We start from the raw sequence: 26,830 nt of genomic DNA on the forward strand, positions 1-26,830 counted from the left end.
TCTCAAGTCTAATTGCTTGCTGACGTATAGCCACGACAGCCTTCGCAATCGCTTGGTCATCTGAAAATACTTATTACAGGTCTCTTGCGTTCTTTCCTGAGAACTAATCCAGGCAAAGAGCCTCCCGAGGTCCAAATGAGTCTGGCATTCACTCTATGTGCCCGTGCCAACTCGATGGACACTCAATGTCTCTGGTGCCTAGGCGGTAAATTCTCGCCCACGGTCTTTATATACTACAAGCTCTGTTCTCATCTACCTGCTCACTCAAACTTCAGTAAGTAAGCCCACTACCCACCTAAATACTTCGATCGACCCCCACCCGAGGCATGAACCGAAGCGCTTTCCCGAAAGATATGGACACCGCCGCCCCGCCAGCTGCGTTCGGACGCCCTCGAGCTTCATCAAACCCTGTATTCTCAACGTCAACTATTCATGGGACGCACTATATCGACAGAACCAGCGGCAAACGCGTGTACATAGACTTGAACCTGAAGACATTCTCGAAGCCCAAGGGTGAAGAATGGTACTTACACATGTACGCCAATGCCAACGCAGACAAGATCGTATGGCAGGGTACCTACGAGGGTATCTATCCCAGCTCAGACGACATCTCATCAGTAGAAGGGTACGCATTGATCTGCAGCTACAGCTTTATGGACGAAGCAAAGTCCACGATCTCTGTCCCAGGATCGCCGCCAGTGTTCAAGAGGCCAAACCCTCGAGACTTTCCTCTCAAGATTGCGCCCGACTCTGGCTACCATTTTAGCGACGAGCATGCAGATCGTGCTCCACAGCAAAAATACGAGCCCGCTTTCCAGGCCATCGCGATGATGAACCCTGATATCCGCTTCAACGAAGTGGATGTCGTGATCAACCGCACTCCGATGTTAACTCTGATGAAGTGCGTCAAAAACGCTTCCTTCCAAGCGTTTCATCTTGATCTCGATTTAGAGAAGAACACTCTCTTTATCGGAAGGAAAGTACGCAACGCAAAGGTCAGGTCCGCTACCAATACCTACGGTCGTAACTTCGAAAGCGCCCTCACAGAATCCGAGATCGACGGAGCAACAACCCATCATCGCTTCATCAGATACAAGCTTGGTAGCCTCACCATAGTTGTACGCCATGAGGCCGACGCATACGATCCCACGATTGAGTCGCCGCAAGACCCCGATGCACCACCGAGTACTCTTCCTACCTTTGTCCCTAATGAGCACGACGTTGAGACCATCCAGCATGGAGGTCCACAGAAGACGACCGTCCTTGTCCAGGGTAAGGCGGTGCCTCAATACCAGATTTTGGAGCTGAAGAGCAATGCAAGTTCGCGACCAATCGATCAGATGTGGTTTGGCAGAACCCCTACTTGCTGCCTCGGCGGGAAGCACAACGCTCACTTTGACGGAACATACAGGCAAAAGGACCTTCGGATCAAGGAAGTTACCCAAGCTGGAAGCAAGTCAGACAGCTTCAAGGGTTTCGAGAAGTGGGAGAAGGGCAACCAAGAGGCGTTGCAGAAGGTTGTGACACTACTCCAGCTGTTGCGGAAGACCGTCGGGGAGGATACCAAGCATCGGTCTGCGGTGCTTGTAGCGATGGGCAGTGATGATATCAAGGTGTATGAGACGAAGGAGAGGATTGGCGCACTGCCTAAAGAAATTGTGGAGCGCTTTTGGGATTAGAACAGGTCCTGGTTCGCGTGCGCGATACCTTGGTCAATGTAGTAGTGGTAACTACTTCTCAAAGAACGAGGGCATGACCAGGTAGAAGAAGACGGCTCGGTAGGCTCAACAGCTGAGTAAATCGTAGCCAAGCATCGTCATGACTGAACTTGCAACAATGGCTCTGTTAGTGGTCCCGGCTGTGTGGACAATTTTGGAGAACTGAACAAAGGAACGGCCCTTTGTTCGTTCGGCAAGTCCAATGTTGTCTGTGGATATGTTAGCAAGCCTCACTCCACTGTCATCTTGACACCTTCCCCTCGTCATAAGCCTTCAGGTGTCTCAAAAGATCGCCCCAGCCACTCAATCATTGAACAAACACATTACGTTAGCCATGGCTAGGACCAGTTCGCGTCATGGCCGAAAGAAAAACTCAACCGCCGACTTCCGTCCCGCCGGAAGGAGAGAAAAGGGCGATATATACAAATCCAGACGCAGAATGAACGTCTATAACATAATCAATCACTATTACAATAGTGACGCATCGCGGGTACGTCAGAACCCAACTGCTTCAACCCCACGGAGAACAGGCCACAGGCATGGAGGCGATAGCAACACGAGTGTGAGTTCGGAGGCCAGTGGTGGAGAACTAACATCAAGTGCTGCTGGAAGATCCCAAACTGGTGACAACGCCTCACCAGTTCGAGCTGAGGCTGGACCCTGGCAGCTAGAGGGTGAGTATGACCCAGAGAGACTCATATCCCGTAGGTCCGCCGCTATTATAGCGATCAAAGAGGGCGAAGAATCGAAATTGGCTATCCGACTGTCACCTGAACTTGCAACGTCGCTAGAACGCGCGCTTCAATTCGCCGAGATATATCGTAAGACTTACGAAGCAGGGCAGAAACAATATGAGCGAGCCCAGGTAGACGAAGTCAATCACACCAAAGCTTTGGCTGGTATCGAAACGCGTCTTGCCCATTTGAGAAGGGAAGAACAAGTTGAAGATAAGGACCAGGTTCAGTTCAAAGATTTGGAGTCAAATCGTCGAGGTGCGCTCGGAGCTCGCAATAGAGCCCAAGAAACAATTAGGCGAGTAGAGGGTCAGTTGAGGAGTCATGATGATGGCTTGAAAGCTCGCTGGCTGGACGTAGAGATATTGTTGAAGCAAGTGTGGGCAGAAGCACATATGCCTCTACGAAAGATAGCCCGAGCACTACCGAGGCAAAGAACCCGAAGCTCATCTCGTCAGAAACAGGATAATCGGGAGGAGATGGCAGGCCGAGTAAGCCAACAGGAGGGTGGGAAAGAGAGGCCGGAGCGGCGCAATGATCGGCCGAGTGCTCCTCGAGCAGAAACAAAGACGCCCTTTGACGAGAGAAAACTTGTTGATCCGCATAATGAAGTTCTCAGTGCTCTAGCGAGACTTTCACGTCGTCATAAAGATCTTATCCGGGCCCGGGATCGATGCGAGAACTATTGCCATAATTACGACCGAGAAGGAGCCAGGTACCTCAAGGCCGTACAAAACTCAAATGATTCGAGGTCCTCCAACAGCATCAGGGAAGAGTTCAACAAGGGATTTCTCAGAGACGTGATACTTGACAAGAAAAGCTTGCAGGCCGCTGGAACCGACTACCTAGCTGCTTATGAGGAAGCTCGCAAACTCGGAATTCCCAAGAATTGCATTGACTTCGTAGAGTCTATCGATCTGCAGAGCTGTGATACCGGTATTATCATGGAGAAAGATGCCGTGAACCGCAGGGCCACCGGAGACGATCAACACAAGCTCGACAGCCGTATAAGAGCTTGGCGCACGTTGACGACTGCAGATCCATTACCGCAGCAGGTTATTGTCGAAGAGAATCCGGATCGGTTGAGCTCCACCAGTTCGACAGGTCGTACGGAAAGGTCTGTAGACACTGATGCATCCCGAGACCTGTCGGAAGACGCCGTGGTGAAAGGTGACGCTGGCCAACTAACGCGCGCAATACGTGAGCGCTTACAGGGGCAGGGTTCAGATGCAGGGACTGCATCCTCCATAGTTCAGGGAATTGACACTGGCGTAAATGCCGACAAGAAGCTGAAGTCAGGCTCGGGGCCCAACCCAGAATCGAGAGCCAGAGAAGACGATGGCCCAGAAGTCAATCTTTGGAAGCCCTCGGATGGTATCAAGTTTTCGCGACCACCGGAAAAGGTACCGGATGCGAACGATAACAAAGGCACAGTCAAGCCCAATCCCCCTGTCAGAGTTTCGCCACGCGGAGGCAAGAAGTCGATTGCTTATTTCTTCAAAGCACGGCCGAAAACGTCCAAATCAGTTGTCGATCCTGGGAAGGCGGCCGATACTTCGATTGCTGGTGAAGCAATGTCTGGAGAGAAGAGGAAAAGTAGCTCCGAAGGATCGCCTTCCAGTAATAAACGGAGAAGGTCTGAGAGGCCGACGGCACCGGACTGAAGTGCCAGCATCCGCTGAGGATTTAAACTTCATGCAGGTAGGTGGGTGGAAACAAGTGGTTCATTCGTTTTCAGACCGTCGCGGTAGAGCAACAATCACGGGGCGTGCCATGTGTATAGATAGTGGCATGCTGGACTGCAAGCAATAATGCTGAGAGGCTGAGGTGAACAATGCAGATAGTCTCAGGCTATCGTAGGGACTGAAAAGCTGCGAATGAGGATCCACGGGGCCGCGAGCCGAGCTCGTCGACGATCAGAGTGCACGGCATGATAAGGCAACATCCGTGTGGGTATCGCGCATCGTAGACGTGGCGTTTGGAAATGAAGCTGCGATGACTGTAGATGGAAAGAGGTAAGGCAGGCGAGGATGCCTCGCGCATGAATGACGCTTGACGACACATTACGTAAGCGGGGTGGCCTTTGCTTCGGCGTCGTCTCACGAGCGTGCCTTCCCAATCTTCTCCCTCCTCAACCTACATCTCGTGGAAGAGGCAGAGATATCAACATGTTGTTGTGGATCTGCCTTGCATTACAATAATTACCGATCCAATTATCTCACTATGGACCAATCTTATTCGGCACATCTAAAGCTTTTACGCGTATCGTGCAGGCGGACAGCTCTTCCGCCGTCGACCAACGCTACAGTCTCTTTGAACGAGATGCGCACGCTACCCTCGACCTACCAGTCACTGTACTCACTCTCATCACTATAGCTATAGTAACCTCCGTCACTTCGGTATCCGTCGTCATCATCGTAGCGCGCACCAGCCCGGCTGTCACGTGCAGGCGTGTTGCCACGGCCACGACGCTCGTTGTACCTGTCGTATTCCCCATCGTAGCGATCGTCACCCCAATCATCTCGATCGTCTCGGCCGCCTATTGGCGAACGATATCCTGGGGTATCATCTTGACTATTTTCGTGGTCGTTGCGGCCCTCGTTCGCACCATCGTAGCCTTCGTCACCGCCGCCGCCGCCGCCGCCGTTCCCAGCATCATGATATTCTTGAACAGTCTCTTCATCTCGATACCTGCGATAGTCGTAACGTGCGATGTTCTGCTGCCCAGTACCGGTGTTCAAGTGGATGTTGTTGTAGTCACCGCCGATGGTGATGTGACGAACGATCCCACCACACCGCATGGATGCACGTGAGCGGATTGGGACATCCACGCGATCCTCGTTGTGTGGCACGGAAATTTCTTCAGGATAGGCCGGAGGCGGTGAAGCAACTTCGGGCTCTTCAAGTCTGCCAACAACGTGCGCCGTGCTCGTCAGCGCGGTCGAACGCTTCGGTACCTGGACGCCGTTCGCCGCATCATGCATGCGCTGGCCCTCTTCTGTATACGATTGTAGCCCCGACTCTAACCATTCATCTATTTCATCATGGGCTTCGTTTTGAGTTGGACGGGACACTCGCATAGCAGCTGGGCCTCTTGGTGCGTCTTTTGGTATGTATGACGGCACTACGTATGCGTTCATGCGACTCAAGGCTTGAGCATCAGATTCTGACATTGTCACGTGCTCGAAATGATGATGATGCGTGTTGAAAAGATAGATGTTCAGGCTCAGTGGTGAGTTGTACTGCTTCGTGGCAGAGAGTGTAGAGTTGTAAAGGCTGCTTTATATTCAAGAAGAGATGGAGACCGACGGGATTATGTGATAAGAGCAACTGATGCATTCACAGCTGTCAGATGATCTAGTTTCACTTCTCTAGGTTTCTACCAAGACCTTGCGGAGGTCCGATAATGTTCATTCTCATTCCACACGAACAAACAGAATCATCTCTCTAATCGCCATTTCAAACAATCGTTGAGGCCAGTGATGGCGCGCTTCGATCCCGTCGGTCGTTAGAAAGGTTGAAGAGACAGCCTTCACCATGCCAACAGCGTGCATGACCACACGACAGCATACTTTAGAGTTCACGTTCGTGTCCATGCCATTCCATTCCATTGACGTGCACATACCCTCAAACCCTTTGTACCGCACTAACAATGCCAAAGCATTCACACAGTAGTACCCACGCATCCTTAACAATGAGCATTGTGCAGTGGAAAGTGAACAGCTCGCTAGCATGGACCACTTCACCAAGATACCCACACGTACGCACTCTCGCAGTCACTGACGGCATCTTCCATACTTTCACCTCATTTCACCCGAGCATCATAACCAAGATGCCGCAATGGACATGTGAAGTGTGTCGCTGGCCCAACGAAGAGAACGCTGAGTCCTGTACACAATGCGAAAGATCGACGCGTGACGGTAATCCAGGTATGACGGAGGGCGAGTCTAGCTCGGAAGAAGAGCAACCTGAAACTCCAGAGAAGGATGAGGTACCGCAAGAATATGAGCTGCCGGACGAGGAAGGTGAAGAGGTGGGGGAGAATGGGGAAGAATATGAAGATGAAGAGGGAGGAGCATGAATAAGAAGACGTTAAATCCACTTGAAGAACAAGCGTAATGTTCATTGCGAACGTAGTCATAGGTATCGTCATCCGCCAATCCACACTCCACAGCCGCATCGCTTCCAACCTCCTACAACAACGCCCAAGCCAAAACCACCGCGACCATCCCGCTTCCAACAACAGGACTAAGTCTCCCCGCCGCACCAGTCGGCGCAGGCGACGCCGCCGCATCCCCCCCTTCTTCCGTCGCAGAACCCACATTCGCAATCGCCACACCACTAACATCCGTCCCATTCTGGCACTGATCATCCGACAGCAACTCGGCCGTAGCGTTGAACATGATATCCGCGCACTATATCACTGTTAGCCCCATAACTCCTTACAACCGCCCCCGTCCCCCAACCCCAGACCACTAGAAAGAAGATCCTCACTCACATTATACAAAGCACTCCCACTATGTCCCAACTGAATAACCTGCACGGTAGCCATCAACCCATTAATCCGCTCATCATCCAGTCCACTATACCCCGCCGCTTTGAACCCTTCTTCCAGATTCGCTTTCCCGGTTTCCTTCATGCAGAACACGCCGGCGCCGGTTTGGTTGAACATTTCCAAGAGGGTGATGTTGAAATTCGTGGCGTTGCTGCCGAGGGCTAGGTTCACGGAGGTGAGGGCTGAGGTGTGCGAGCCGTTGATTATGGTTGAGCCGCCGGTGGGGGGCCAGAGAGTTCCTGGGGGTGGGTTAGTGGGTTAGAAGGCGGGAATTGGGGAATTTGAAGGTATGGGAGGGGTTTGGGAGGGGTTTGGGATGGGTAGGCAGGATGTTGGGGAGAAGAAAGAGGAATGGGATGCGTACGGTTCGCCATGTCTGTTGTTTCGTTCACGTTGGCGCATGGGTAGATCCATTGGCTCGCTGGTTCTTCGAAGGAGCTACCGCGCCATGTGGGTGCGAGGAGACGGAAGTGGGCGTTTGCGCCCGCGGCGAGGGCGGCGACTGTGAGGAGGGTGGTTGACAACATGGTCGCTGTAACAACAAGAAGGTGATGCTACAAGTAGGTTCAGTCGTCGGAGTAGGGAGGGACGAGGAGATGCGAAAGCAGAAAGATGTAGAATGTGAAAGGAATCCGTTCTCTCAACCAGCGTACAGCATCTGACATGCAGCCGCCAAACCCTTTATACCCACCCCAACTCCCAGTACACCTTCCTCTGCGAGTCTCCGCATGCAATTCTACCCACATGCCTGTCGTGCTAGCGGAAATCAGATGCCTCTGTTCCGCTGCCAAGCAAGCACGAAGAAGCCTTTCCTCGCCTAACCGCGACCACGGCATTGGGAAAGATGTAGGACCCAATTAGAGGTGAGACTCAGAGGTAGAGAGTCTGGAACCGGTGTGCACGCATCCACTCATGATTGTAGCGAACATGTTGTGGCGCGAGCTATAGCTGCGACCCTGCATACGGACCCCAGGATAATGTGCTCAAGTGAGCAAGTTTATGTCTTGGCGGGGTTTGACGGCTTCGCAACCAACCTCGAGCTGAACGGAAGCGGAGGGGGGATTATGGGACGCCTCTCATGGCTAAACTTTGGGGTGAGTGTAATGAATGCGAGATAGAAGAGGCGGGAAGCTGGTGTTGGCCGTGGAGTGGAGTGGTTCTGAAGCCGATTGTAGAAGTCGCGGGAACGCTAACGCCAATGAGGTAAAGCCTGGATTACTGCATGGCATCTGGGTACCGCAGATCAACACGAACACGCACAACCAACAAGAAGCTCGAATATGAACATGACTGTATTGCAAAGTCTGGTATCATAAAGACTCACGAATCAAAAACTCCATACCCAATGCCATTCCCAATGCTACGACCCCAGCGCCAAAAAAACCATTCATCAAAACATGCTACTTTTCTTCTTCTTGATCTTCTCAGCATTGCTCTCACTTTGTGTCCTCAAGCCCCAGAAGCTCTTCTTAGCCTTGGCAACCGGCTTTGGTAGTCCATTGCTGAAGAAGCTGCTCTGACTAGCAGCGGGCCGATGTTGTACAGGTGCTTGCAGGTATACACCTTGGGGCTGCTGCATGCGCGGGGGTTGTGCGGGAACGGGTGCAGGGCGGGGTGCGGGACTGGGTCGCTGGTTCTGCCATCCGCCCTGTACGAGGGGTGAGGAGTGTCGCTGAGGCTGTGGGGATGGGCGCTGGAGGAGGTTGGACTGGTCTCCGAACTGCTTCTTCAAGCGTTCTGTCTCCTTGTCGATCTCGGCCTGTTTCCGGCGTCGCTCCTTCTCTTCGCGTTCCTTCTGCTTTCGCTCCTGCTCTAGGAACTGCAGCGTCTTGCGTTCTTGTTCCTCCTCCTGCCTGCGCCGAGCTTTTCGGTTTGCTTCTTCTTGTCGCTTCTGCTCGCGTGCCTCGGCCTCCACTTGTGCCTTCAGTCGCGCGGTCTCGGCGTCAAGCTCCCACTGCGCCCGTGGATCTAACCTTGGCCCCGGCTGCCGTTGTTGTGTTGGGCGCTGCGGTTGAGGCGGGCGCTGCTGTTGAAAAGGTCGCTCAGGTTGGACGGGTTGTGGAGGCTGGCTGGGCCGGGCCTGGTTGGTAGCTAGCGGTGGAAGTGAAGAGCGCTTGGCGGCATTGTTGTTGCTGGTATATGAAGGTGGAGGTACTTGTGCGTTCGCACCAGCACCGCCGGCGGGCTGAAGGGCAACCTTCTCGGGTGGGTATTGCGACGATGAAGGGGTGTAGGCTGGCGGTGGAGGAGGCTGCGGTGTCATGACTGGTGCTGTGATGTTCGGGCCTTCGAGCGGCGATGAGCCCTTCCTCGCGCGCACACCCGCGCTGTTCTTTCGAATGTTGGCGTTGATGTGGAACTGGTCATTCAGATCGCTGAAGAACAGATCGCGTATTACAGCGGCCCCGATGAGCAAAGCTACCTCCAGCCCCTTGTAGTCCTCAATCTCGACACGGTAGAGGTTTGACTCCATGATTGTGAGTTCTTTCAGGCCAGAGAACAGGGCAACGGCGATATCCGGTTCCTTGCTCTTCTTGACCTTCTTGCCGGTGGGATCGGTCGATTTGCCCGTCATGTAGCATGTCATGTCCTTGCCCAGCCTGCCCTCCTTTCGCCAGGCAAAGTTGACTTTGGGCGTGTTGGCATCGCTGCCGGGGTCCGCAAGGCTACGATCGAGAGTAGAGTTGCTCGGGGTCCTGAAGGTGACCTGGGGTATGCTGAACTCCCAGCTAACGGTGCTGCTCCACTTCGCTGTCGAGTGCTTAACGACAACGCGCGAATCGGGGTTGTAGAGTTGGATGGCGAATTCGGTGGGGTAGATGGGCTGGGGCGGGGGCGGCACTCCGCCATTCCTGCGAATCTCCTCCTGGGACAATGTTGGGTGCGACCATCCCGGCTTCGCAAGCACTTCGCCGTATAGCACCTCGGGGTTGCGCGAGTCGAACAAGGCTACGGCGTATGTGTTCTTCGCCTCGTGGGAAGCTGGGTCGACGTGGTGGAGGGCATATTGCGCCTCGGGCTCGGAGCCGTTCTGGGTGAAGTAGAAGGATTCGTGGTGCTTGAGCTTGTCGGTCGAGGCCTTGAGAAAGAAGGCTAGAGAGTGGTTAGTACCACTGCCGCTATTGATATGGCGATTGGCCCGGAAAGCTGGGAACACGTACTGGGGAGGTTCTCGTCTAACATTGCGTCATGTTATACACGTCTGAATACTGCGTGCGGTTTGTGATGCGACCAGGTGCCTGGAACGAACGATGAGCTGGCAGGTTAGTGGATGTGCGGCGGCGGCGTGGACATGTTATGGCTGGTCGACCGGATACGCGTCTCCCATGAGGCTGTACGCACATCCCTGCAACTGCGCCGGGAGCCGCTGCCCAATGACGCTGATCTGCCCCGCTTATCCGCTATTCTTGGTCAAGTCAGCCTCGCGCGAACCGTTCTTCGCGCATCCACGTGCTGCTCTCATTTTCACTCGCTCATTCGTATATCGTACCTTCACCATCCCACCTGCCATTGGACGTTCGCAAGAGTCGACCCTCTGATCTATGACGCCAAGTAGGCTCGTGGCATGTTGACGATGCTTGCGCAATGCACCCCAGCGGCGTTTCATCGCGGCCCGCAGCACAGCCGACCGAGTGATGACCGCAGCTCATCGACATTTCCAAGCTCAGCGCTATAGCTAACTTCGTTTGCTAGTCGCCTTGCGATCGAGGCTTGTCAACGGTTCACCAACTTGGCATCTTCGATTGCCCTGGAATTACGACACGCCTACGCGTCTTTTGGCCAAGCAGCACGCATGCGTCTCGCAAGGCATGCTGCATTGAGATCGATATCCACCCCGCAGAGACGGGGAAGCGACTCTCGGCCCAATGGAAGCTTCAATCTTTCAACGGATGCACAAATTATCAAAACTCAGACTCCGCTTACCGACGCAGAGGTGGTTCCCCTGATTAATGACAGCTTGACAGTAACGGCTATCTATCTTACCATCACTAATCACGGGAATTCTACGTGAGTGCCAGGACAGAGACATACAGTCGCCCCATGCACAGTGTGTCTCTTAAACGCGAGAACGGAAACAGAAAAGCAAGAAGGAAAACAAAGCGATGGAACACAAGCGCTTTACAAACCCCAAGACCCTCTACCTCTGTTGACTCTCATCATTTTCATTTGCCTCTCGCCACCGCGTCCCTTCGACACAGAGTACACATACCAGATCGTTCCCTGGCTTGTATGACCCACGCCATGCATAGTTCATTCGCAAGACTTGAACGTCAGAGAGGTCTCGGAAGAGGCTCACACTGGCGACTTCAGCCCTACAAAATTTATGGGGTGACTTTATGATGAAGAGCGATCAATTGACCGCTACAGCTCAGCCACTTCGCCACCAACGCACCGTACTGGAGCTACTGCCTGAGCATGATGCTGTACCCATAATCGCAAATATGCTACGATAGAAGCTAGGACACTGCGCGGAAAAGTACACGTCTTGATCTCTCTTCGCGGGTCTGGTTGCCAATTTAGACCAGGCATTATTCACATAATGTCATCGAAACAATATAACAATGGATGGGGTAAGGGTTCAGACACATTCTTATTCGGGAAACATGTATTCACTTTTATTGAGACGTCGGATTCACGAGGTGTTTGACGCACGCAATTTTCGACTTGGTTCCGCGCTAGCTGCTATTATCCAGCTGGACCCTGATCCTACGTTTGCACCTTCCACCGACTTGCATTACCACATATTGCGACATCACTTGTCAACGTCCGCAGACCAACTATCCTCACGTGTCCACGGTATCCACATCACCAGTCATGACTGAACGAGCACCCGCCGCCGACGCACGCCTGCAGCAGGTTCTGGAACATGTCAACACCACTTCTGATATCGGCGCCGTCGCAGCCGAGACAACTGCCTACAATACGTTTACCAGCGCAGCAACTCTACCAGGAAGCAGGCTTTCCAGTGCTGCTACATCATCGATTAAACACGGCAAGTCTGGGTCGTCGGAACATGAGGCGGTCCCATCGACAGCCGAGGTGACTACTCTAGGACACGTCCTGTACCGCAGTGCTGGTATACAAACACTTCCACCAAGCAATGCCGATGGTTTCCGCAAGATTTACGATCGCGAGCCTACACACCAGGAGCTCGTCAGCAAAATTGGATCTGCCGCACTTGGTCGCTACAAGCCGGGACCATCAGCGCACGACGTCGTTCAGAGCGCGCCATTCCCCGCTCCAGACGTTTCCAATAGGCGTGCAAACTATGTCACCTCATCGTTCCAGACCAAGGATGTAGCGCAATGCAAGAAGGATCTTCTAAAAGCAAAGGTCAAGGCATCGCTGTTAGTTAACAAACAGCGCGACGCAGCTCTGTCGGCAGGATACAAGGTCTGGTCGGAAACAAGAGACGACTACATCATACACTCAGAGCAGCTCGACACCAGTGTTCAGTTTGATCACCAAGGCAATGCAGCCAACGCAAATGTTGACGGTCTTTCCCTACCCAACATCTACGGCGAAGAGATTGAGCCGCGCTCCACTATCACCTATCCCACGCAACTCTCGAATAGCGGGACTCCAGAGACAGAGGCTGGGGTTGACGTGAAAGCAAGGGAGTACACCTTCAGCGCAGCTTCAAGTCTTACGCCGCCACCAACGCCGCCCTCACTCAAACAACACGACGCCAATGCCAATGGGAGCACACCTCAGCGCATTCCTACTGTCGAAACCTGCATACCGAGTGAGAAGTCCGATCCACCGTCCGTTGAAGATTACGGCTACGTTCAACTCGTCCCAAAAGAAGCCAGAAAGCAAGATGTGGACGGGGACAGTGGTCAGGAACAAATGCAACAGAAGAGAAAGAGGTCAGAAGTAGGCGAAGAGGACCCCACGGAGGGTCAAAGAAAGAATCCGGCCGTGATTGAAAGCAATGAGGGAACCGTCATGGTGTTTGGCGGTGAGAGATTTGCGGATGAGTATATTGTTTACGACGCCACAATGTCGAATAATACAAACTCAGACACGTCATCTCGGTCGCCTTCTAACATAAGCAAGAAGAGAAAGTCTGTCGACCAATGCGAGCCTGAAGTAACTACCAGACCGCTAAAGCGCTTCAAGTCGTCAGCCACTGACACTGATCCTTCCCCCGTCAGAACGGATACTAAGACAGACCGTTTTGTACAAGACAAAGATGGCAGTGTCGCGCGCAATGACGCGTCGACTGCCAGTATCAAACGCGCACCACGCGACGAAGTTCTTAGGGAGGCGAAACGACACCGTGGTCGGTCGAATTCTCCAAATCGGCCACGCGAAGGCCAACATCACTCCGAGGATGATCGCCACTCGCGCAATTCACGAAGAGATCGGGAGCCCAGACGGCGAAGCCGATCTCCCGCTTCTAAACCCAATGATGATCGTTATAGGTCAAGAAGCAGCACTAGACAACCGTCTGAGAGCCCATACCAAGAAGGGCGTCGACTCCACACAACAGAGTCGCAGCCACGCCAGACAGGCCCAACACATGGTCTTGCCAAGATTGACGCGACAGAGCAGAAAGGAACGGAGAAGCACGCACAACGCTTAAGTGACTTGGACGAGACAGTCCTTGCACGTAAGAGGGAAGACGATAGGCGAATGGAGCGAGCGAAGCAGATTACCGACGAAAAGCGAGAGAAGCATCGTCAACAGGAAGAATCCGAGATACAGCGGGTGAAACAGATCACCAACGAAAAGGTGGCAAAACGTCGTGAGCAGGAAGAAGCCGAGATGCAGCGAGCACGTAAAGCAAAAAACGAACGGCGATTGGAGATTGAAGAAAAGAAACGAGCTCAAGAGGAAGAGTCTCGTCGCCGAGAAGAGGAGAAGGACAGGCAACGCCGCCGCCGCCGTCGCGAAGACTCACAGGAGAGGAGTAGCAGCACACATCCGACGAAGGTACGCAAGCCAGTAGAGCCAGCCAAGCCGGTCGATGAGTATGCACAGGCACGCGAGCTCGAAGCACGCCGACGCGAACAAGTGTTTGCCGCGCGATCTGTTGGTGAGAATGCTATCCAGGCACACGAACAACCAGTCGCTGCGAAAGAGAGTCCTGGTAGATTGAAAGCAGAGCCAAAGAAGCCAGAGAAAAAGGTGGAAGATGACAAGGTGACGAAATCAAGAGCAAAACCGAAGGCGAGTCGGACTGCTCGTGGAGAGATTGAGCGTTACGATCCGAGGAAGAGGTTTGGTCATGCTGGGTAGGGGTTAGTATGGGTGTGAGGTAGGTATAGAGGTAAGTATCGAGCGGTAGTATGTAGATCACGCCAACCTAGGAAAGGACTAAACAGCCTAGAGCCTACGTCAACGTTAGGTTACCTACTTTGCAAAGTTTGAGCTTAATGTAGCCTGCAGACCTGTTTAGTTCTTTTCTTTTATAAGGTGGGATAGTGTCTGAGAAGAGAGCTGAAGGGTGAGTCTCTGTCATTTGGATTGATGGGGGTGTGGAGGTAGATATATAGTCTTCTGATAGTATAAATACATAAATATTTCAAACGCTTACTAGAAATCAGTTGATTGTATACCATATGGACCTCAAAGTCGGGCTTCGAAGTGGTACTTACACAACGCCCTCCCTACTCCAGCTCTTCTCGACCAGTATTGTCTACGTTCTAAGACATAGTAATGGCTGTGTACAATGTGCAGCGCTCCCTCAGTTGTTGATTCAGTGACAAGGCGTGTGCTTGTGACGCCCACCAGGCTGTTCGTGAGCTCTTGCCCGCCCCTTCACCTCCATTCACTTCGACTTATACACCGCTTCACTGCCGCCAGTCACGCAGTATTGAGGGCGCTTGGGACCCACACTAGCAATACGCGGTCACCGTCGCGTTCCCATCTCACGATAGCCTCAGCGTCTCCATTGTCGTCCGCTACTCGCGAGCAAGAGTACACCCATACCACATATCTCGCGAACACCCATCACACTGGCCCATCTTCGCCTCTGTCATCAACAAGCGAGATGCGTAAATCACGACCTACCGCCAACATGGCTCACAAGCGCACTGTCAACTCCCGCGTCTCCAAGACACACATCACCCGTGCGCATATCCATCTCAACCGCAAGCCACATCCAGCGATACGAACGACGAAGAAGCGCGACCAGAAACTTCGCCGGATAGACGTCCACCCCCCTCCCCTTACCAGCTCAAGCTCGATGCACAAACCCTTCGATGTTCGCTTCGCGCGACATAAGTCCACCTGGCGGTCCATAGCACATGGCTTTGTGGAGCAGCAACAAGAGAAGTTGAAGAAGGCGGAGGGAGACGAGATGGAGTGCGAATACGATACTATGGATCAACTGGCCGCGTTCGAGGCGAGCGGTGGGGTGTTTGGTAGTCCACCTACCTCTCCCGCGTCGTCGCCATCGTCGTCTCCAAGTAACCATACTTCTGGGAGTTCGGCTGGATCTTGGGGTACCGCGTCGACCTTCAGTGCGAGTACGCTCGCCAGTTCGATGGTGTCACAGCCCAGCGCGTCGGCCTTCAGTGCTGCCTCCAGCAGCTCCAGCGCGGTCAACAGCTGTATGTCCCCACCAGAGGTCGACATGATCGATTCTTCCGACGAGTATGAACGCCATGTCGCCGCCGCGCACACACCTCCCATACCCACACCACCATCCTCACAGCCGCCACAGCCCGTGACCACGGCCCCCACCGCCAAGGTCACCCCACCCCTCTTCTCAGGCTTAGGCTGCTTGCCATCCAAACCCCTACCAACCGAAAAGGTGACGGTTAAACTCGCCCCGAAACCGCGCTCCACCCCTCCCCAACTACCCCCCAAAGACGCATCCAAACCCGACGTCGAACTAGGCATGGGCTCTTTCTCCGCATCAAAAATCACATCCTCATCCACCCTCGTGTCCGCTTTCGGGAACCCCCATTTCAAAACCTTCTTCGCCTCCGAAATGGTCTCTCTTCAAACCCATCCGCAGTCCAACAAGGAGATTCGGGGCTCCCACCTCGTCTACCTCAACAGGTCGCTGAAGTGGGTCATTGATGCCGCGGAGGCGAAGTGGTTTAATCCCGACATTGACTTTGAGAGCGATGATGTGGCGGATTGGAGGGGGAAGTTGAATGTTTTTGTGGAGGTTTTGGGGGGTGAGGTGGATGGGGTTGCGAAGGATACGAAGGGGAGGATTGAGAAGGTGTTTGGGCTGTTTGCTGATGAGGAGGGGGTTAATGGGGGGTTTGGGATTGGAGGGGAAGAGGCAGGTTGATGGTTGGGGACTACGATGGTGGGCGTGGCGGCTTAAGACGTGACTAGAACACATTAAGATGTATACAAGAGCACGATATGCACTTAAGAAGCTGCCCACAAGGGGCCGAGGAGGATACGAGGTGGCCGTGCGTTGCAAGTAACAACATGTGAAGAGCTACGTAGGCATGATGAGTAGTGATAAGGATGGAGAACAGGAAACCTGAGTAGATGGTAGCTGCAACTGGTCAAATCTTGCACCAGACATGATATCTCTAGATGTCTCAACGTCTATACTCTCAATCATACTCTTCCTTCTCCCCTTCAAGCAATATCTCATGCCCATTCCCTTCTTTTACGCCCTGTGCAAGCACCCATCCAGCGATAGCTACGGCGGCCATGCACCACCAGGCTAGTCCGATCATGCCCATATCCAGCCCCCTGCCGAAGATCCAGGAGAAGAGTATTGGCCCCACGGTCCGGGTAAGACTGGATACCGACTGGCCAATACCATGAACGGTACCCAAGACCGATGGATGCGGACTGACGTTGTTGATGAGGATAGCCGTACACGGCAGGGCGAATGTGCGAGCGAGGACTTGTATGAACAAAGCACATGTAATGGCGATCCATATCCAAGGTCCGCTGACACCATCGGGTGGGGACGTCCAGCTGGGAACCAGACTCAAGAAAGGAGCGGTCGTGTACATGACCGGAAAGAGAGCGAGGAAGATGCGATAGCAGCCTACTGTGCCCAGGCGATGCGCAACTCGGGGATAAACGAAGAGTTGCAAGGGTATGCCTATGACACCGATGATGGCAAGTGCTATACCGATGCGAGCTGGAGGCATGGCTAGACCGCCGGTGAAGAACAGGCCGTGAGGCGTGAAACCAGGAGGATATGGGTGACTACGGTCGAAGCGAGGCGTAGAGAGATGAATAGTCCAGAGGCCGTTGAAGGTACCTACGTGCATAGCAAGAACGCCATGCGCACAGAGCGTTGTGACGAGGTTGCGAGTCCAAATACGACGGAAGGGTAGCTGTTGTCTGACGAACATCTTCGGCTTGTCAAGATTGTCAGATGCTGGTGTGTGGGCCGATGTTGGGGTGGGCTGTAGTTCGAAGTCATCCTCCGGCACAGCGCTGTACCCATCTTCAGTTGCGATGTTCTGGCGAAAGATCGTTCGACGTATCCATCGGCCGACGCGGAGACCTGGGTCGGGCCTGTGTTTGCAAAGTTCACCTGTCTCTTCAAGGAAGAAGAGAACGGCAAAGGATGACAGGCATAGGAACACGGCACTCGTCAGATTGGGTAGTGCGTAAGGGTATCGCTTCATCCACTGTACACCGTCTTTGCCGCCGAAGGTTGAGTTGGATCCGAACAGAGACGGGTAGCTAGCAAAGGGGTCTGCCAGTACACCACCTGCTTGCTGTCAGTCCGTTTCCTATGCAAACCCCTCGATGATACTCACCCATTATAGGTCCGACCAAGACGCCGACGTTGAAGATCATAGGCAAGATCAAGAAGGCTCTACTCTGGTACTTCTTTTCCTTGATGATCTCACTGATCATAGTCCTCATCACGCCGACATTGCCGTTCAGTATACCGCCAAGACATCTAAACGCTACTGCCATGGCGAAACTGCGCGAGAAGCCAAAGCCAATGATGCTAAGCATTGTACCAAGCAGCCCAAGATATATCGTTCTCTTTCGGCCACCGTAATCTGCATCGGAGAAGCGTCCCCATAGCATGGCGGTCATGAATTGAGTCGCCGGAAATGCTGCGCCGATGATGCCAGCTTGGTACGAGATGGTCGACTCTGGGAGTGATGGATCGAAGGATTGCAGCTGGTAGTAGAGATATGCGCCTAGCGAGGTCTGAGTCAAAGGTTCGGAAAGACGAGCAAGCATCAGAACGAAGAGCTGGTCTTTGCGTGGCAATTCGCTCCATGATACTGGTTGACTCGTAGGCTTGTCTTGTTCGACGTCGTCGATATCGGAAGATGTGGTGTTTGCCTGGGTGTCGACATGCAGGTCACGCGACCCTATCCTCTTTTGCTTGAGCTCGTCTCCATCGTCAGGTGCTATTGCATTTGCGCCAACGCTTGATGATAAGGGTGTGACACCGTATTTTCCGGAATCGAGTCTCATGAGAATGGAAGAAGTGCAGATGACGAGTCGCTCTGTAGCGAAGAAGCGATTTTGGGAACGACGAAGAATGGGTACGCCATTATCGCTATCTCAGGACCGTTGTTAGCGCCCGGGACCAGAAATGTGCCGTCCCAAACATTAGTGGTGCCATCTGATTGGTGAAGAGATAATGGGAAGTGTGGGTGGTCGCCTGCCTGGAGATGTCGGAGTTTAATGTTGCGTCGCCACTTGGCGGGGTAATCCCGGCGGCTTAGGTAAGCGCATCGCAAAATCCTTGTCGCGCGAGGCGAGAACGAATTCGGCACCTGCACATAAACTGGAATGAACGCTACGGTACAAGCCCATGGCATACAACACCACATGCTCAGAAAAGATGCTCCTACGGTCTACGCCGCCGAAATCTTCCATTCTTGTTTGATCATGATCTTTTGCGACTCTTGACTAGCAATAGATGAACGCTCCGCTCGCTGACCTCTCATGCAGTCCATCCTTGAGGGTGGGAGGGTCGATTTTCTGGAGCTCTCATGACCCCTTAAGCGGTCTAGTCTTGAGGGTGGGAGAGTATCTTCTTCGGAGTTCCCCTCGACTGTTGTGGTGGCGTATGCATCCGACGGCGTCAGCTTCAGCGATGAGAATTTCGACTTCGATCGAGTACTCTTCGTGAGCGACTTGAGCACATAACTGCCTGACATCCCACTACCTCCGCCCGTTGTTCCCTCACGTAAGTATCCTAAGGATACTCCTTGCGTCATGAATCCTTGAGTGAAGCCTTTGAGGAGCGGAGTTGTTGCGGATATGAGGTTGAACGAAAGAAGAACGCTTTGCCAGGCGACGGTCGGGACGATGCGAATGGCCGACTCACGGCTCTCTACGAACTTGGCATACGCGAGGAAGTGCATAAGAGCGAAGACAACGTTTCTACAAAGGTGTAAGTATCGTTGCCAGCTCGATCCGGTGTTCATACATACGGTATTCTCGTAAAGAAGGCCATCACAACGATGAATTTGCTTTTGATCGACATGAGAGACGAGTGAAAGCCTATTATCGGTAAGGCCATGATGATTACCTCGGTGATCATGTCACCGATAGTGATTGCTTTTAGCCAGGGAATCTAACAGGTCAGTGTTTGTGCAGAAAGATGTGTGGATCTCGTAAGGGCACATTGACGGGGATGCTACCAAAGATGATGCACCACTCATGCGAGCTAGTACAGCCTTTCGAAGGAGACGGAGGTTAGACTCACTGAATCGACGCAATACTTGTCACCAGGCCTCGGTATGACGGTATCGACTGAACAATAGGTCGTGGTTGCAATGGCTCCAATCAGGCCCAACACCACTACGATGACCCCGGTACCAATCGCTAGTATGGAGACCTTGACGTTCCGAGCGAACACAGACCGGATGAGCATGAGGATAGAGACTTTCGAAAAACCGAGTGCGATGAAGAGCAGGACGCGACTCGTGTAATAAAGCTGACAACATCCAAAGTGTCAGCGCATATCAGCGTATGTGATGAGATGGAGTTAGAAAAGAGACCTTTGGCTAACCTCTTGTGTTCTAGATATCTCTGCATCTTCTAAGATGCTATACGATTTCCCGAGACCACTCTTCAGCGCTGAAAACAAAAAGGCCCACATGCTGAATGCTAAAAGCTGTGTTGACGTCAGCTTCGGGTCATACTGATAAAGGCAGTAAAGGCGGGGGGCTCCGCGACGCGTACATGTGCTACTACGACGACAAAGTCGTCCCAGGTATGCGCTCTCCATTTCGTGAACCCGAGACGAACTGTGAGTACCAGGATCGCATAAATCATGGAAAGAAGCGTGACGACCCAAAGTGTCGCGCCCTGATCGGTGGTCGTGATGCGGGCGAAGCGATTGTCCGACGCCCTGGCCAGGAGCGAGGAACTGGACGAGTACGCCATCTGTCGCGTGAGGCCAAACAGACTGGCAAAAAGGCGTTATAAACGACTGCTATGTTGCGCACGACATGCAGTAATAAGGTTCTGGACACCGTTGGTTGTTGGAAACATGTCGGGCCTCAAAGAACAGATCTTACCGTGTCACTCATGTCCCTCCATCACACTCGACAACGTGAGGCGCAAGAGTGATCCCGAATACTGGGTCGCCTACCTTGGCTCCTGATAGCCGCTCGCCTCCGGGACTTTGCCTGCATTGGTCGCCAAGGGCTGGGATGCCGAGATGATGATACCCAGCATCCAATCCCGATCGATTCTTCCTCGTGCGCAACCGGCCGAGCACTGACCGAACCGTGCCGTGCCTGTATATAGAGAGCAACAAGTATGCAGTACGGCCCTACTGTACAGACATAAAACGAAGAGATCGGAATTCCCGCAGCCCGCTCCCACCGGGTATTTGGGGCTGTGCGGGAGACGGCGAATCTGTCATAAGACTCTCGGTGCTTCTCGCGTCAGAGATTTACAGCGCGCAGTAGACAAGATCACGTTAATATGTATTCGGCTCGCTTCACTCGTGGAAGTATTTGTGAGTCGCATCGGCGTGGTCTGATTGTTAGCTCGCAATGCTGTTCTCGAGTCCTGACACGCGCGGTCAGCGGCCCGGGCTGACTCAAGCTTTTCCCTGCGCTAAAGGCCTGAAGTCTCCAGAAGTCCACCAGCCGTCCCGTCGGCGCCACTCACCCCACACCATCATTCAGAACAATCTTTCATTTCACATGTACCACTCCACTGTCCCCATCTTCGATCTTCGCATCGTATCTCTGGCTGCGTTCCACGCATGGCAGTTTCACGAAGATGTTGCAGATCAACATGTCACTGTGTCATCATGCTTGTAGTCGCCAAAGACGATGTTCCCATCCGGTTAAAGCTCCGACGCAGGAGAAATGCAGTCGAGCAGCCATCCCACGCGTGGGCTTCCCGACCCGTCAGGATCCTAGACTAACGGCAGTTCTGCGGCGCAAGCCGGTGCGCAAGCCGGTCCTTCTGTGACTGCCATTTCTCTGCGCATAAGCGAAGAGCATCTAGATCCTACAATACGTGCTGCGGAGCATACTGAACCTGTCCAGTGCGTCCAGAGAGTCCCACTGCCACATGAAAACCTGCGAACACGCGAACAAGCTCGTGGCATGCGCCAGGCCCCCGGTCTCCAATCTGATCCTCCAGATCATTTGATTCCCAACATTACGTACCGGATACCCTTGCAGTGTCTCCAAGCGAACGAGACAGCTGAGCACGTTTGCTCCACCCAGCGCCACCCTCTCGAATGGGATAGTACGTCCCGCAGCAGACGTCGGAACCACCCTGTCGAATTTCTTTTCTTCTGATTACTGGTTACCGACTACACTCCTCCATCTACTTGTGGCATGCACGCATCGCAACGATGAACGACAGCATGATGAAGGGTCCTTCGGAGGCGATCGACTCTCCCACCAGCATCGAGCTGGCGAACCAGACTGCCGTGGGTGAAAAGTATGGCACGCGTAGTGATGAGAGCGATATGGATCGCATGGGCAAGCTGCAGGAGTTGAGGGTATGTTGCAAACGCCCGCCGGAGAGGTTCCGATATACTGACAAGAGATCAGCGGCAATTCAAGTTTTTGACCATCTTCGGTTTCGCTGTACTCCTTGGCAGCACATGGGAATACGCATTGATGTATGGTACTGTTCGTCGAAGACGAGAAAGATTGCTGACGTTGCTGTAGTGGTATCGGAATCTCACTCTACAATGGAGGAGCTGCCGGCGGTATCTGGTTACTTGTCGTCGTCTGCTTCGGCATGTTCTTCGTTACGCTTTCATTGGCAGAAATGGTGTCCATGTAAGTGATTGTGAAATCGATAAGACATTAATGCGTCTCACTAACACAAACGTAGGGCCCCAACAGCTGGTGGGCAATATCATTGGATATCGGAACTGGCTCCAAGGAAATATCAAAAGATACTCAGCTACATAACCGGTATGCTACTTCTGGTTGAACGCAGCATGTATGCAGTACTGACCAATCAATTCAGGATGGTTGTGTGTCATCGCATGGCAAACAGGTATGGCTGGTACGGCCTTCGCGGTCGCCGATCAGTTCACAGCTCTGATCGTGCTGAACAAGCCATCCTATGTCATCCAAGGCTGGCATAGCACCCTTCTGTCCATCGCCATCACCACCTTCTCGATCCTTTGCAACACCGTCCTAGTCAGGAAGCTTCCCCTACTGGAAGGCTTCGGACTTGTCCTCCATGTATTCGGTTTCTTCGCCTTCGTCGTCGTACTCTGGGTCATGGGCGAGCGCTCAGATGTCACAACCACATGGACCCACTTCGAAGACCCCAGTGGCTGGGGTAACACTGGTCTCGCGACTCTCGTCGGTATTCTTGGTCCCATTCTTACTCTTGGAGACCCTGACTTGGCCGTCCATCTCGCTGAGGAGGTCAAAGATGCTGCGTGGGTCAGTCCTCGAGCCATGGTATCTACGGCCGTCGTGAACTACTCATTGGCTTTCATCATGACTGTCACTGTCTTCTCAACTCTCGGCAACGACCTCGACACGCTTCTCGCCACCCCACTTGGCCAGCCATGGATCCAGATCTTGTTGAACGCGACAGGATCTATCGTGGCCACCAACATCCTGGTGGTACTCATCTGCTCATTGCTCATGTTCAGCTCTGTCAACCAGGTGACAGCTTCATCCCGTCAACTTTGGTCCTTTGCCCGTGATCAAGGTCTCCCATTCTCCAACTGGTTCGCTTACGTACGTTCATCCTTCCCGCTTCCTGATCCTTTCGCTAATCACGATCCTAGGTACCGCCAGGCTGGGACATCCCTGTCAACTCTGTCATCGCCACTCTTGTAGGAACCGCGCTTTTGAGTCTGATCAACATCGGCTCCGCCATCGCCTTCAACATCGTCATCGCGTTAGGAGGTCTCGGTATCTTCACTGCCAACATCATCGTCATCGGCTGCATGATCAGGAAACGTGTTCTCGGAGAACCACTCCTTCCGTCGAAGTTCGATCTTGGCAAAGCAGGCCTCTACGTCAACATCATCGCTATCACATACCTTTCCTTGGCTATCGTGTTGATCTGCTTCCCCGAGGTGCCAAACCCGTCTTTGGCAGACATGAACTGGTCCATAGTCATGTTCGCGGTTCTTGTCGTCTTTGCCATGGGTTACTACTACGTAATCGGGAAGGACAAGTACGATGGACCTGTCGAGTACGTCAAGCGTCAGTGAACGCTTCCAAAATTCTGGGGATATTGAATCTACGTAGCCCCGTAACCTTCATACCTATATCTTTGTACATATATATTTTCTACTCATTTAGACTTCTTTCCCAATCGAAAACCACTCCAAAACAACTCCGCCATTCCTACGACAACAACTCTCCGCTTACTAGCGCTGCTCCTTCACAACCCCAACTTCAATACCCACCGCGTAATCGCACAATAAGCGCACGCGTGTCCTAGAAATAAGAACAACCCCACAAAACACGCACGACGCATCCGAGCATACACCGCCCCCGAACACACCCAACCATACCAGTCAGACAGGCAAAGCCCTGTCATGTGGCCAACCAAAAAGAGAACTACAAGCACATGCAGGGCCGGGCGTTTGACAGAAACGACGAATATCATGAGATCTATCCAGTGGGTCAGCACATGCACGTGCCTATCTGTAAGGGCACCCTCAGCCAGCGCTTCAACTGCATACTCCGCTTCTCTACGCCATCTAGGGTGTTTTATACGTTCGAGGCGATAGTTGTAGCGGTCGTCTATGTGAGTCATCCATGTGGTATGCACCAACCAACGGAGGAACTTAACTTCAAGACTATCGTCTGAGGCTGAGGCTTCCAGCGTGGGAGGGAGGTGGTGGGACCAGTATGGGCACGATTGGGGTGCGCGGTTGATCCATTCGGTGAAGCATGAGTGGCCGATGATGTGGCCGCAGGGATGGAGCTGGATTGCTTGGCAGCCGTCGGGGTCGTGTGGGGAGTAGGGTGTTTTGCAGATGAAGCATTCGGCTTCGGGGTCTGGGTTTGTGAGTGTGGTGTGGTTGTAGGCATATTGGTCGTTGAAGACGTTGCTGAGACGGTAGCATGACATGACTGTGGGTTGCAACGGTGCAGAGATTGATGATTTGTGTGTGCAGTTGCGTCGTGATAGTTGGTCAAGGCAACATAGCTGGAGTTGTCGAAGTATGTGAGAGGGTAGTGTATCTGATCAACGATCCGGGCATGCACTGTGAATGACTGTACTGAAAGCAAGTGGACTAGTGAATTGCATGCATTATTATGGTAAGAATTGCTGTAAGGTTCTTTGGCTTAAAAGCTACTAGAGTATATTGATCTATCGTTGGGTGTGAATGCCAGTCATTATCCTATTAGTAAACATATCCATAGGCCCCATCATGTCCCGAATGAACATAATCCCCGTATTCAGATCCGCAGCATGCCCTTAGACATCTAGTTGAGAGTGATCTCCGTGACCCATGCCAGCAACGGACCCAACGAAGTACAATCCACGTCCCCCGACCTTTGTCCAAATTCAGGATTCCACCCATGAACACATCCAACCTGGCCACCACGGCGAAGACCGCCAACATCTGGCCCAATCATTCTGGCAAAGCACATATTGGCTGACTGCTCCATGGAAGCCGGACCCTTGTGGCTGCGCGACTGACCCTGCGACACTTGATCATACTCGATGCACAAACCCTTTATAAGGTCCCTGTTTTGGTCAGCATTATCCTGCACGCCAGCGTGATAAGTTATGAACAAGTCCTCCGACGAAGGTGATCCTGGAACATACTGCGCAAGGTCGTCAGGATTGGGTTTCCAGGTGAGACGCTCTCCGTCCATGAGAAGCCAGATGAATCGTGGCTTGGGCTCATCGGCAGGGAAGTAGAGGGCTCGAAAGTGTCACAGATGGTATTGTGCTGCAGCGCGTCTTCTTGCTGACATTTCTCGGAGCAGTATCCGATGTTGCTGCATCCCATACATGCGATGGTCGAATTTTTCATGCATAGGGCGCAACCATCGACTTCATCAGTCCTATCGTAGTCAGCGCTGTTAGATGTCATCGTGGGGTTGCCTGTTGTCAGCTAGATGGGTAACGAGATCGATAGATATATGAACAGCCAACGTTTGCTATCAGTCGCGTGACGAGCCGTGTGATGATCCCATGGATGCATCGGCTTGCTCGTCCAGCTGGGTCACCGAAAAAGAGCAAAAGAGCAAAAGGGCAAAAGGGCAAAAGGGCAAAAAGAGAGGCATGAGTTGGAGAGTCCCCATTTGGACATGGGGCAGAAAAGAGCAAAAACATACAACAGCGGGGATTCGCTAGTGGTCACCCACCTAACTACTAATCCGCCGGTATCATGCTTGTATATGGCTGAGCGGACGGGAAGCCTAATTTTCATGATCCTATGGTCGTATGTATCAGTTTGATCGGTCTGCAATAATATATACTTGTTTGATTTGGTCTGAAGGCTCAAGTAGCTATCACGAGTCAATCATAAGATGAAGAAAGCCGTGTCAGCAACCATTGCACATCATGCGCGAGTTTGTCAAAGCCACTCATCAACGTCGTCTCTCATTTCGTCGTCACCAATACACTTAGCCCTACATCCCCATATATACACCACTCAACTTGTCCAAGACAGACTCCCAACACTCAGTTCTTATCATCAGGACTGAAGTTGATCGACACACCGTTCACACAGTGTCTCTCATCCTTGGGGTTACCAAACCTCTCGCCCTTGAAGATATGTCCCAGGTGTCCCCCACAGTTATTGCAAACAATCTCCGTCCTCATCATGCCAAGACCGGGGTCAGGCTTCTGTCCCACAGCTCCAGGTACGGCGTCCCAAAAAGCCGGCCACCCGCAGCCAGAGTCGAACTTGTGGTTTGCCTTGTAGAGAGGCGCTTCGCAACCGGTGCACTTGTAGACGCCGGCGTCGGGGTAGTGCTTGTCGAATTTGCTGGAGCCGGGCATTTCGGTGCCTTTCTTGCGGAGGATGCGGAATTGCTCTATGAATAGGTTAGTGACTATGCGCTGATGATTGGAACGGTTGTCGTACCAGGTGATAGCTGTGCCTGCCACTCGCCCTCAGGCTTCTGAATCGGGTAGTTTGTGTTGTCCGCCATGCTGCTAGAAGATCCGAAAAGGGCGCCCAAGAAGGGGATATTTGGCATCGAACGGTATATGACAGCGCGCTGTGGCGTGTTGTAGATAGTGCGACCGAGCGTGCTAGCAGGACTCGATCGGATAAAAGCGCTTGTTGTGTTGGTGACCGTGTGGAAGGCGCGGAGGAATGTGGGGAAGGAAGGGAAGCGCATATGGATTCGTTTTATGGGAAGGTGGTGGTCGTTGTTATGGTGGAGTATTTGTTCGTCGGCGGATTGGAGATGATGCGGAGGGGTGGCGGAGAGCTTCCGCCACCGAAGCTTTGACAAATCGAGTACATGGCG

General features: G+C 52.9%; 10 protein-coding genes across 10 annotated transcripts; 5 read left to right on the forward strand and 5 right to left on the reverse strand.

Annotated features, from left to right (window-relative positions):
- Positions 1–326: 326 nt before the first annotated feature.
- On the forward strand, positions 327–1,679 carry J4E86_007173 (uncharacterized protein; the record flags this gene model as incomplete). Its single annotated transcript, XM_051447695.1, has 1 exon — positions 327–1,679. The coding sequence occupies one exon, from the start codon at positions 327–329 to the stop codon at positions 1,677–1,679; it is 1,353 nt and encodes a 450-aa protein (XP_051301293.1).
- A 3,115-nt stretch (positions 1,680–4,794) lies between these two features.
- On the reverse strand, positions 4,795–5,625 carry J4E86_007174 (uncharacterized protein; the record flags this gene model as incomplete). Its single annotated transcript, XM_051447696.1, has 1 exon — positions 4,795–5,625. The coding sequence occupies one exon, from the start codon at positions 5,623–5,625 to the stop codon at positions 4,795–4,797; it is 831 nt and encodes a 276-aa protein (XP_051301294.1).
- A 559-nt stretch (positions 5,626–6,184) lies between these two features.
- Positions 6,185–6,533, forward strand: J4E86_007175 (uncharacterized protein; the record flags this gene model as incomplete). Its single annotated transcript, XM_051447697.1, has 2 exons — positions 6,185–6,212; positions 6,382–6,533. 2 exons carry the CDS (start codon positions 6,185–6,187, stop codon positions 6,531–6,533), a joined length of 180 nt encoding a protein of 59 aa, XP_051301295.1.
- A 112-nt stretch (positions 6,534–6,645) lies between these two features.
- On the reverse strand, positions 6,646–7,534 carry J4E86_007176 (uncharacterized protein; the record flags this gene model as incomplete). The annotated part of the gene is made up of 3 exons (XM_051447698.1): positions 6,646–6,867; positions 6,951–7,246; positions 7,372–7,534. The coding sequence occupies 3 exons, from the start codon at positions 7,532–7,534 to the stop codon at positions 6,646–6,648; spliced, it is 681 nt and encodes a 226-aa protein (XP_051301296.1).
- Positions 7,535–8,397: 863 nt separating this feature from the next.
- Positions 8,398–10,190, reverse strand: J4E86_007177 (uncharacterized protein; the record flags this gene model as incomplete). The annotated part of the gene is made up of 2 exons (XM_051447699.1): positions 8,398–10,100; positions 10,169–10,190. The coding sequence occupies 2 exons, from the start codon at positions 10,188–10,190 to the stop codon at positions 8,398–8,400; spliced, it is 1,725 nt and encodes a 574-aa protein (XP_051301297.1).
- A 1,632-nt stretch (positions 10,191–11,822) lies between these two features.
- Positions 11,823–14,252, forward strand: J4E86_007178 (uncharacterized protein; the record flags this gene model as incomplete). The annotated part of the gene is made up of 1 exon (XM_051447700.1): positions 11,823–14,252. One exon carries the CDS (start codon positions 11,823–11,825, stop codon positions 14,250–14,252), a length of 2,430 nt encoding a protein of 809 aa, XP_051301298.1.
- Positions 14,253–15,033: 781 nt separating this feature from the next.
- J4E86_007179 (uncharacterized protein) lies at positions 15,034–16,263 on the forward strand (the record flags this gene model as incomplete). The annotated part of the gene is made up of 1 exon (XM_051447701.1): positions 15,034–16,263. One exon carries the CDS (start codon positions 15,034–15,036, stop codon positions 16,261–16,263), a length of 1,230 nt encoding a protein of 409 aa, XP_051301299.1.
- Positions 16,264–16,540: 277 nt separating this feature from the next.
- J4E86_007180 (uncharacterized protein) lies at positions 16,541–18,392 on the reverse strand (the record flags this gene model as incomplete). The annotated part of the gene is made up of 2 exons (XM_051447702.1): positions 16,541–17,664; positions 17,714–18,392. 2 exons carry the CDS (start codon positions 18,390–18,392, stop codon positions 16,541–16,543), a joined length of 1,803 nt encoding a protein of 600 aa, XP_051301300.1.
- Positions 18,393–21,753: 3,361 nt separating this feature from the next.
- Positions 21,754–23,595, forward strand: J4E86_007181 (uncharacterized protein; the record flags this gene model as incomplete). Its single annotated transcript, XM_051447703.1, has 6 exons — positions 21,754–21,903; positions 21,956–22,026; positions 22,076–22,189; positions 22,317–22,327; positions 22,383–23,113; positions 23,164–23,595. The coding sequence occupies 6 exons, from the start codon at positions 21,754–21,756 to the stop codon at positions 23,593–23,595; spliced, it is 1,509 nt and encodes a 502-aa protein (XP_051301301.1).
- Positions 23,596–26,033: 2,438 nt separating this feature from the next.
- MSRB5 (Peptide methionine sulfoxide reductase B5) lies at positions 26,034–26,698 on the reverse strand (the record flags this gene model as incomplete). Its single annotated transcript, XM_051447704.1, has 2 exons — positions 26,034–26,389; positions 26,440–26,698. The coding sequence occupies 2 exons, from the start codon at positions 26,696–26,698 to the stop codon at positions 26,034–26,036; spliced, it is 615 nt and encodes a 204-aa protein (XP_051301302.1).
- Positions 26,699–26,830: the final 132 nt, after the last annotated feature.

The sequence above is a fragment of the Alternaria arbusti genome (assembly GCF_024043155.1).
Source record: "Alternaria arbusti strain BMP 1465 chromosome Unknown scaffold_9, whole genome shotgun sequence".
NCBI lineage: Eukaryota > Fungi > Ascomycota > Dothideomycetes > Pleosporales > Pleosporaceae > Alternaria > Alternaria arbusti.